This window comes from Procambarus clarkii, chromosome 22, assembly GCF_040958095.1.
Source record: "Procambarus clarkii isolate CNS0578487 chromosome 22, FALCON_Pclarkii_2.0, whole genome shotgun sequence".
NCBI classification, from domain to species: Eukaryota; Metazoa; Arthropoda; class Malacostraca; order Decapoda; family Cambaridae; genus Procambarus; species Procambarus clarkii.
In genome coordinates this window covers 48,092,540-48,104,657 of record NC_091171.1, presented here as the reverse complement: position 1 = coordinate 48,104,657, position 12,118 = coordinate 48,092,540, and the positions used below count along the sequence as shown (strand labels likewise).

The 12,118-nt window shown below is 46.2% G+C and overlaps 1 protein-coding gene across 2 annotated transcripts in view; it reads left to right on the top strand.

Moving 5' to 3' along the window:
- The window catches only part of LOC123759116 (receptor-type tyrosine-protein phosphatase S), a 144,268-nt gene that overhangs the window by 91,935 nt on the left and 40,215 nt on the right, over window positions 1–12,118 (top strand). For both annotated transcript variants that reach the window (XM_069328996.1, XM_069328995.1), the window contains 4 exons: window positions 1,580–1,646; window positions 3,774–3,988; window positions 7,718–7,920; window positions 8,167–8,368. In XM_069328996.1, the coding sequence (XP_069185097.1) occupies window positions 1,580–1,646; window positions 3,774–3,988; window positions 7,718–7,920; window positions 8,167–8,368 (687 nt within the window). The remainder of the gene's footprint in view (window positions 1–1,579; window positions 1,647–3,773; window positions 3,989–7,717; window positions 7,921–8,166; window positions 8,369–12,118) is intronic.

Below are 12,118 nucleotides of genomic sequence, written 5' to 3'. Positions count from 1 at the left end.
CGGGAGGAAGTAAATGCAGCCAAAGTAATAGGACCAGACACTGTCACACCGCCTGCTGATAGAGGCTGTTGATGTACTTTGTTACCCGCTGTCTAAACTTTATTTAAAATACTCGAGACAGGAAATGGATAAGACAAACGTAGTCTCACTATTCAAAAAAAGTGAACAGACTCACCCTATCTCAACCACTATATAACCACACCACCCCCACTATAAGTCTATACTCATAATAACCCTATACCCGCAGCAACACATCCACTTAATCCAAACATACCAAATTACTACCAATACCTCAGTCCATTTCCTCAACAGCCCCTTGAACCCAGCCACCGCTCGTATCCCTCAGGTTAACCACTGTTGGGTGTAGCCAGTAACTGGATGGGTAACCTTGCGGACAACCTCGTCTTTGGCTTGCGGGGAATCTAGATAATCTTTACAGAATTCCTCTCCCTTAACACTGGCATATTACAAGCATCAGTAATGCTCTCCCTTAACACTGGCATATTACAAGCATCAGTAATGCTCTCCCTTAACACTGACATATTACAAGCATCAGTAATGCACTCCCTTAACACTGACATATTACAAGCATCAGTAATGCTCTTCCTTAACACTGACATATTACAAGCATCAGTAATGCTCTCCCTTAACACTGGCATATTACAAGCATCAGTAATGCTCTCCCTTAACACTGATATATTACAAACATCAGTAATGCTCTCCCTTAACACTGACATATTACAAGCATCAGTAATGCTCTTCCTTAACACTGACATATTACAAGCATCAGTAATGCTCTCCCTTAACACTGACATATTACAAGCATCAGTAATGCTCTCTCTTAACACTGGCATATTACAGGCATCAGTAATGCTCTCACTTAACACTGGCATATTACAAGCATCAGTAATGCTCTCCCTTAACACTGACATATTACAAGCATCAGTAATGCTCTCTCTTAACACTGGCATATTACAGGCATCAGTAATGCTCTCACTTAACACTGGCATATTACAAGCATCAGTAATGCTCTCCCTTAACACTGACATATTACAAGCATCAGTAATGCTCTCTCTTAACACTGGCATATTACAAACATCAGTAATGCTCTCCCTTAACACTGACATATTACAAGCATCAGTAATGCTCTCCCTCAACACTGACATATTACAGGCATCAGTAATGCTCTCCCTTAACACTGACATATTACAAGCATCAGTAATGCTCTATGATCACGACGGCTGCTGTAAATTGTCTTTACACTAAATTGTCTCTCCCTTAACACTGACATATTTCAAGCATCAGTAATGCTCTATGATCACGACGGCTGCTGTAAATTGTCTTTCTTCTTAATGTTAAGCTTTTACCTGTTTTTAATATAGTTTAGTTTAGTTTATTGTAATATACTCAATATTTTTAGGAGATGGTGTTGTGAAGTTTTCTTTATATATGGTGCAAGTCATTACCTTGGTCGGTCATGACTGCCAAATATTTCTCAGATATTCCTCGAATTATAGCAACTGTGCAAAAGCTTATTGTGATTATGTTACTCTTTCTTCATCATTGTTTAATGCATCAGGTTTCAGCCGTCAACAGTGCTGGGAGAGGCCGGAGACAGGAGATCTGGATGATAACCATGGAAACAAGTAAATAAAAGTACTGTTTTTCTCTCTTACCCACACGTCCACATGTCTTACGCACACGTCCACATGTCTTACCCACACGTCCACATGTCTTACCCAGGCACCCACGTGTCTCAACACAAAACACTTCTGGATTGAACAGTTGTCCAGGGGCTGCAACATGCACACTTGACTACACAATCACCACCAATACTCTGTCATTAGTATTAGGCTGCCAGAGCTCACCACCAAGACTCTGGTGCTCCTCTCAGCTACACACCTGAGAGAACACACCAGAAGTAGCTACTCAGCTACACACCTGAGAGGACACACCTGTAGTAGCTACTCAGCTACACATCCATAATATTTACAATATCTATATTCGTATAAAAACTGCAGGAGGGATAGACTTGTATCTATGAGTTCTTTAATATTCTACGGTTATCAGAATTATGATAACTAAAATTTTCACAATTATACATTAATAGTTTAAAAGAAATGGCATTTTACCAATACCCTATAACACTAATTAGGTCAAAATTACTTTAAAACAATAACCGTTAAAGACACCTTTTTTGTAATTGGTTGATTCTGAGGAAGAGAACCAAATACAAATGAGGAGAATAACAGGTTCTCCTATTATAAGAACTAATCTGTATGTTCAAGGGAAAACAAACCAATACCAATATTGTGTGAGAAAGTTTGGGAGGCAGGAGAGTGGTACACCGTTGTAAAGAGTCCAAAGTGCACTCATACTGTACACATTTGCAGCCTTGGTAGCAACCATCACCATAAGCATCAGTAATGCTCTTCCTTAACACTGACATATTACAAGCATCAGTAATGCTCTCCCTTAACACTGGCATATTACAAGCATCAGTAATGCTCTCCCTTAACACTGATATATTACAAACATCAGTAATGCTCTCCCTTAACACTGACATATTACAAGCATCAGTAATGCTCTTCCTTAACACTGACATATTACAAGCATCAGTAATGCTCTCCCTTAACACTGACATATTACAAGCATCAGTAATGCTCTCTCTTAACACTGGCATATTACAGGCATCAGTAATGCTCTCACTTAACACTGGCATATTACAAGCATCAGTAATGCTCTCCCTTAACACTGACATATTACAAGCATCAGTAATGCTCTCTCTTAACACTGGCATATTACAGGCATCAGTAATGCTCTCACTTAACACTGGCATATTACAAGCATCAGTAATGCTCTCCCTTAACACTGACATATTACAAGCATCAGTAATGCTCTCTCTTAACACTGGCATATTACAAACATCAGTAATGCTCTCCCTTAACACTGACATATTACAAGCATCAGTAATGCTCTCCCTCAACACTGACATATTACAGGCATCAGTAATGCTCTCCCTTAACACTGACATATTACAAGCATCAGTAATGCTCTATGATCACGACGGCTGCTGTAAATTGTCTTTACACTAAATTGTCTCTCCCTTAACACTGACATATTTCAAGCATCAGTAATGCTCTATGATCACGACGGCTGCTGTAAATTGTCTTTCTTCTTAATGTTAAGCTTTTACCTGTTTTTAATATAGTTTAGTTTAGTTTATTGTAATATACTCAATATTTTTAGGAGATGGTGTTGTGAAGTTTTCTTTATATATGGTGCAAGTCATTACCTTGGTCGGTCATGACTGCCATGCTATTGTGTGGGGTATGGCCAACATGTTTCTCCCTCCTCTCAAGGATTGATATTGCCAGGTATATTACCTGCCAATATCTATCTGTATGATGTATAGATTGATTAAATATTCTATATTATCTTACGCAGTTGTCACTGTTATTATGACTTATTACTCTGGCAGTCTATATATTTAATCCAAAACTAATATTCAACTTAATTCAAGGGTTTAGTTTAAGATTAGATGCTAATGTGTATTTTATAAGATAATATTCACTTAATTCAAGGGTTTAGTTTAAGATTAGATGCTAATGTGTATTTTATAAGATAATATTCACTATAGTACCAATAATTTGTTCAAATTAGGATATAATTTGTATTTCTTCCAAAATTATAAATGTAAAGATCATGCTCACTTTGCCTTTATTTCCCCTAAATTCTACTACATTGTTTTTAACCAAAGTGATTTCCTCCAGAGCCGGGACCCCCACAGCAACTTGATGTGGTTCCTCATGATAGCAGTTTAGACTTACAACTCTGGCAACCGCACCTGTGTGGCGGGAGATTACACAATTTCACCATACAACTGAAGAACAAGACAATCCTTGTAGACAACTGCACCAAGGATGCTCCTGACCCTACTTGCTCCAAAGATGCGAAGACAATACCTGCTGAACGTCTTACCTGCCAGGTAAACACAGCCATCACTTGTATGATGAAACATTTTGTGCAACACTTCAAACTTGATTATCTCCAGTACACTGGTCACCATCACCAGTACACTGGTCACCCAGCACCAGTACACTAGTCACCATCACCAGTACACTGGTCACCCGGCACCAGTACACTGGTCACCATCACCAGTACACTGGTCACCCGGCACCAGTACACTGGTCACCCAGCACCAGTACACTGGTCACCCACACCCAGCACCAGTACACTGGTCACCATCACCCAGCACCAGTACACTGATCACCCACACCCAGCACCAGTACACTGGTCACCATCACCAGTACACTGGTCACCATCACCCAGCACCAGTACACTGGTCACCATCACCCAGCACCAGTACACTGGTCACCCACACCCAGCACCAGTACACTGGTCACCCACACCCAGCACCGGTACACTGGTCACCCACACCCAACACCAGTACACTGGTCACCCACACCCAACACCAGTACACTGGTCACCCACACCCAGCACCAGTACACTGGTCACCCACACCCAGCACCAGTACACTGGTCACCCACACCCAGCACCAGTACACTGGTCACCCACACCCAGCACCGGTACACTGGTCACCCACACCCAACACCAGTACACTGGTCACCCACACCCAGCACCAGTACACTGGTCACCCAGCACCAGTACACTGGTCACCCAGCACCAGTACACTGGTCACCCACACCCAGCACCAGTACACTGGTCACCCAGCACCCAGCACCAGTACACTGGTCACCCACACCCAGCACCGGTACACTGGTCACCCACACCCAACACCAGTACACTGGTCACCCACACCCAGCACCAGTACACTGGTCACCCAGCACCAGTACACTGGTCACCCACACCCAGCACCAGTACACTGGTCACCTACACCCAGCACCAGTCACCCAGCACCAGTACACTGGTCACCCAGCACCAGTACACTGGTCACCCAGCACCAGTACACTGGTCACCCAGCACCAGTACACTGGTCACCCAGCACCAGTACACTGGTCACCCAGCACCAGTACACTGGTCACCCGGCACCAGTACACTGGTCACCCGGCACCAGTACACTGGTCACCCGGCACCAGTACACTGGTCACCCGGCACCAGTACACTGGTCACCCAGCACCAGTACACTGGTCACCCAGCACCAGTACACTGGTCACCCAGCACCAGTACACTGGTCACCCGGCACCAGTACACTGGTCACCCGGCACCAGTACACTGGTCACCCAGCACCAGTACACTGGTCACCCAGCACCAGTACACTGGTCACCCAGCACCAGTACACTGGTCACCCAGCACCAGTACACTGGTCACCCGGCACCAGTACACTGGTCACCCGGCACCAGTACACTGGTCACCCGGCACCAGTACACTGGTCACCCGGCACCAGTACACTGGTCACCCACGCCCAGCACCAGTACACTGGTCACCCACACCCAGCACCAGTACACTGGTCACCCACGCCCAGCACCAGTACACTGGTCACCCACGCCCATCACCAGTACACTGGTCACCCACGCCCAGCACCAGTACACTGGTCACCCACACCCAGCACCAGTACACTGGTCACCCAGCACCAGCACACTGGTCACCCACACCCAGCACCAGTACACTGGTCACCCACACCCAGCACCAGTACACTGGTCACCCACACCCAGCACCAGTACACTGGTCACCCACACCCAGCACCAGTACACTGGTCACCCACACCCAACACCAGTACACTGGTCACCCACACCCAGCACCAGTACACTGGTCACCCACACCCAGCACCAGTACACTGGTCACCCAGCACCAGCACACTGGTCACCCACACCCAGCACCAGTACACTGGTCACCCACACCCAGCACCAGTACACTGGTCACCCGGCACCAGTACACTGGTCATCCAGCACCAGTACACTGGTCACCCAGCACCAGCACACTGGTCACCCACACCCAGCACCAATACACTGGTCACCCAGCACCAGCACACTGGTCACCCACACCCAGCACCAGTACACTGGTCACCCACACCCAGCACCAGTACACTGGTCACCCGGCACCAGTACACTGGTCATCCAGCACCAGTACACTGGTCACCCAGCACCAGTACACTGGTCACCCAGCACCAGTACACTGGTCACCCACACCCAGCACCAGTACACTGGTCACCCACACCCAGCACCAGTACACTGGTCACCCACACCCAGCACCAGTACACTGGTCACCCACACCCAGCACCAGTACACTGGTCACCCAGCACCAGCACACTGGTCACCCACACCCAGCACCAGTACACTGGTCACCCACACCCAGCACCAGTACACTGGTCACCCGGCACCAGTACACTGGTCATCCAGCACCAGTACACTGGTCACCCACACCCAGCACCAGTACACTGGTCACCCAGCACCAGTACACTGGTCACCCACACCCAGCACCAGTACACTGGTCACCCACACCCAGCACCAGTACACTGGTCACCCAGCACCAGCACACTGGTCACCCAGCACCAGTACACTGGTCACCCCACACCCAGCACCAGTACACTGGTCACCCAGCACCAGTACACTGGTCACCCAGCACCAGTACACTGGTCACCCACACCCAGCACCAGTACACTGGTCACCCAGCACCAGTACACTGGTCACCCAGCACCAGTACACTGGTCACCCACACCCAGCACCAGTACACTGGTCACCCACACCCAGCACCAGTACACTGGTCACCCCACACCCAGCACCAGTACACTGGTCACCCAGCACCAGTACACTGGTCACCCACACCCAGCACCAGTACACTGGTCACCCACACCCAGCACCAGTACACTGGTCACCCACACCCAGCACCAGTACACTGGTCACCCACACCCAGCACCAGTACACTGGTCACCCACACCCAGCACCAGTACACTGGTCACCCACACCCGTACACTGGTCACCCAGCACCAGTACACTGGTCACCCAGCACCAGTACACTGGTCACCCACACCCAGCACCAGTACACTGGTCACCCACACCCAGCACCAGTACACTGGTCACCCACACCCGTACACTGGTCACCCAGCACCAGTACACTGGTCACCCAGCACCAGTACACTGGTCACCCACACCCAGCACCAGTACACTGGTCACCCACACCCAGCACCAGTACACTGGTCACCCAGCACCAGTACACTGGTCACCCAGCACCAGTACACTGGTCACCCAGCACCAGTACACTGGTCACCCGGCACCAGTACACTGATCACCCGGCACCAGTACACTGGTCACCCACCACCAACACTGGTCACCCCACACCCAGCACCAGTACACTGGTCACCCACACCCAGCACCAGTACACTGGTTAAATAAAGTCATCTTAGCTTGTGTCGTGACCCATCCATCATCAATACTTAATATGCACTTATAAATAACATTAACGAAGCTGTTCTTGATGATGAAAAGAATCTTGTATCTCCGAAGAATGGCATAGGCCTATACAGTGTGTTGAATGTAGGTCAGATCAAGTTAAGCTCTAGTTGTTGGCATATTTTATTAACTTCTATATCCGATTATAAAGCCATATAGCATTTAAGTTAAGGAAGAGGAGGTAATTAGTGTCATGTCAAGATGCACTGACAAACTAGCACGTGACATCTTTTTGAATTTTAAAATTAATAATTTATTTAGATGTCGATTCATTAAACGTTGTTAATGTTTATGTAATGTCACTTCAGATGTCAAAGTTGAAGCCAGGAAGACGGTACGAAGCTGAGGCTTTCTTCTGTAACGCTGCAGGATGTGGCAAGCCCTTTGTCAAAACTGTAGCCACTCTGCCCATTCCTCCCAAGCTGAGCGGCAAGTTTCAAGTGAAGTCCAAGACCAACACCACCGTTACCCTTGCTCTTCCCACCTTTACCATGGAAGGTGAAGGTGACAGGTTAGTCTTACTGTAGCCCTGCCCACCGTTGTCACGGAAAGTGACGGTGACACTGTCTGATAAGGTAGTCAAGCCCCCTGACATGACAAGATCAGGACCACTGTTTGGTATGGCACGAAATCTGCCCCCCCCCCCACCTCTCCACTTCCTCAGATACACCCCTTTTGTTCGTCGTTATGAACTATAGTCAGTAGCTCACTGTGATGTCCCTGGCAAGAGTATAAAGTGTCCTTACATGTTTTGCAGATCTGTGGCAATTTTGGTGTCTCGGCTCTCGGAGGACGCACAAGATGTGGCCGAGACCTTTACTGCCACGTATATAAAGCTTGTTGCAGAGGGTATAAGCCAGAATAGGTCAGCTTCAGGTGGGGAGCGGGTGAGGCGGCAGGCAGGCGACCACCACTGCGAGGACACTAACCGGACATACATAGCTGCCGTGTTAACACAGGTATGTTGAGGTTTGTCTATCGTCACCAGTCATCACAAGTACTACAATGTAATCTTAGTCAGCCCGTCCTCCCAAGGGTTACCAACGTCAAGAAACTGTCGTACAGTGATTGATTGATGCTGCCGCAGGCGGCTAGTTTGTTGTACACCCCATACTCGTCCTGTGAGTGGTAGCGCAAAAGGATTACAGAGGGCACAAAAGGTCTTTATCAGACCTCAACGGAGATTATTACATTAACAATCACATCTATCCTGAACACCTTATAAATTACAATGTCTGCTAGTTACAGAGAATGTTCTATTTCTAGAGCTATATATTTACAGTAAGTCATTATACATGGTAGGTATTATCGCTAATACATAATTGTTTGAGCAATGAAGCTATTATTCATAGTGGAGCTGCTGTTTGTGATTAGTCTTAACAATACACTACTTGTTTCTTAATCTCATATGTCATTTATCTCCTGGAAGCGAAATATGGATACAGTGCAAGGATTTCAGTTATTTTATCCTTAGTAATAAGATAGGTTGCCATATCATACAACTTGTGTTTTGATTCATCTCTAAATGGCTCAGTTTTACTACAATCCAAGATATAGTGTTCGAGCGCGTGTCCCTGTTATGACGAAAAAAGTAGATGTTAGCACAGTCTCTAGGCAGATGGTATGCCAATCATAGAAATAAAAAATAAAAGCAAAAAAAAAAAAAAGTAAAAAAAAAATTAGACTGCTGTGTAATTTTCACTGTGACGACTGTAGGATAAAACACAAAAGAGAAAAGACATTTAAAATCGTTTACTTAAACAAATAACATAAACACTTAACATGAAAATAAAAATAATTTCCAAAACTTTGCTGTATTCTGAGTATACAAAATGAACAAGATAAACAGACAATCAAATTTACATTACATTAATGTGCAATTAAAATATGGTGCTAGAATACTGTGAGCCAGACTGAATAACTCTTACCACACCAGGGTATGTCAACAGGTCTACTCAGTAGAGTACTCAGTAGTAATCTGACTAGCTGGAGCGTCAAGCCTCTATATATAGGGAACGGTGGCCGTCCAGATGGCGCTGTAGTCGTACATAACTATGAACCGGCTCACGTTAATGACCACAAGCTTGTTCTGGCGGAGTGGCGTGAGCTCCCAGCCAGGTGCGAGGAGGGTGACAGGCAGTGGAGTAGGGGGGGAGGTAGTCCACCTTATATACGTGGAGTAGTAGTTGTTGTTGCTGCAGTTCTTTATTATATATACGTGGTGTGGTAGAATAGGTGATGATGGAGCAGGCCGAATCTCTTCCTAGAGATTTTACCACGACGGCTCTCCCTCGAAGCCTACTGCTATTGCCTATTCGACTGCAGCAGTGTAGAATAGTAGGAGTGGGGACGAGTCCACCTAGTGGACTCGTGAAAGTGCGTCAGCGACGAGTGTCGGATCCTTTGATGAAGAAGATGGTTATGTTGAAGTTCTGCAGGTACAGGGCCCAGCAAAGCAGACGTTGGTTGGAGAACTAGGCCTGCTGCAGAAACTGAAGAGAATGGTGCTTGTAGAAGATGTTGAGGTAGCAGTGCAGGACTCGGTGAAGTATGAATCGAGCCTGCTGAATGGATCAGCAAGAGTGGTGATCCATGGAAATGGTGAGATGGTTCATCTGATGCAAGGCCCAGTGCAGCAAATGCTGATGGGAAAACTGGGCTAGCAATAGGAACCGAAGAATGTTGAAGTCCGAGGAGAGGTTGAAGTTGTAACCTAGTAGATTGGATGGTTCGTTGTGTTGCATGTCGAGCTCGATGTTGAGTGGTTCCTCTATGATGATTGTAGCTAGAGTGCATGATGCATTCTCGCGGCGATATGATGGTGTTCCTATCGCCAGGGTGGAAGACTAAAGGTTTTCTAATACCTGGCAGGGCGAGAATGGAGTTTAGTACAAGACAAGGATTTACGCCTTTCAAATGCATTGGAAGGTAAGTTTGTCTTACAATATTTTAGCCGAGGGCTGATAAAGTTGTCTGGAGGGGCACATTTGTGGATTTGGTTTGTAGAGAGGAGGATTTTTCCTGGTGGAGTAGATTGAGAATTTAGAACCATTGTAGTCAGGCCAAGTACAACGCGAAAGATTAGACAATACCTTGGAGGCGTTGATTGTCTTACACAGGTCGTTGGAGAAGGTGTTGTCACACTCGCTCTGACTTTCCTGGAGATGTCCGTACTGCAGGCACTGCTTCACGAGGTGATTCACAACGTTAGCAGCCGTACATTTCTGGACAGAAATGCTGTGGAATACCTGATGGTAGAACACGGGATAGTATATAAAGGTAAGTTACCTGAGCTTGTCTGGGACAGAGGCTCATCATAGTTGATGGTATGGCTGAATGGCTCAGAAGAGCCTGGTACCTGTATCAGGGGTGCCTTTAATACAAGAGCGTTCGGCTTACCTGTCACCCGAGATTGTTGACAATGTTTTACAAAGTGTTTAATATCACGAATCATACCTGGCCAGTAGTAGTCCTGTTTTAAGGCTTTGTAAAACCCGTAGTGTAAGCGAGATTCTCGGACCAGATGCAAAATATCTGATCGTAGGCTGTTGGGAACTACTAGTTGGTTGATGTTGGCCCGATCGTCGTCCTCCTTCAATTTCTTGGTTCTATAGTGCCGGTTTAACACTGTTTTCGGCAGAGAAACCAGGGATAGAGTTAGGTTGTGTCTCAGCCTGTAAGAATAAAGATGTTAAGGAGGGATCCTCTCTCTGCAACTTACAGAACTCCAGCAGGGGAGATTCGGTGAGAGGCTCTGAGAATCTTTAACAGCTGCAGCAGCTGGTTTCGGGCGAGCAGCTGTGGCCCACTTCGTCACCATAACAGAAGGGGAAACGTCATTTGAATCATCAGTTGTTTGGACCTCTTTAACAAACTGCAAAACAGGATTTTCCACTGCCGAGTCACTTACCAGGGGGTTTTCCGTGCTGATTAAATTCGCAGGTTGTTGATCTTCTGCCAAGTCGTTGCCCAGGAGAAGTGGGCTCTTGACATGGGAAAAGGCTTTTCCTAGATGGCGACTTGGACTTCGCCTTGTATAAAGGGACAATCCAGGCGGACTCGGGCAAGTGGCTATGGAGTAGTAGCAGTTAGGTTCGTGATGAAGACAGTTTCTCCGGTGTAGGTGACGTTGGGTACACCTGACTCCAGAAGAATAGATTGTAGAGCAGCTGTGTCCCTCAAGATCTTCACTTTGAACCTTTCCTCTGAATCTCCATGGCTGGCAGAGACTGTTCCAGAGTACAAGTGTCTGTTGAAGAGAGAAAGAATAGTGGATGAAACAAAAATATTCATCGCAGGCTTAGGGCTCTTATGAATTTTAGGTGGTGGTGATTTGTGCTTATTTTCACTGCTGACTTTACAGTGAGGATGGGTACACTTTTCTATGGTATGCCCATAGTCTTTGCAATAATTCAATACAACGAGGAGTTCACATTACTGGTTCACACTTTTACCATTGTTTATCACATTTCATTGTGATAAACAATGGACCTGCTAGTTCCAGTTTGCACTGTTCTACTTTCTTCAAAATCATCCAAGAGTTCTCATCTAATGACACTTTTACGGGACCTATTTTATAATTCAAGATTACGTTCAACACTGTCTTTATTTACTGCAACCTTAGCAAGGGCGTCAACTTTATCATGTTCCTGCAGGCTAATGTGAGAAAGAATCTACAGCATTTTTATATATACCCCCTTGTTAAGTAT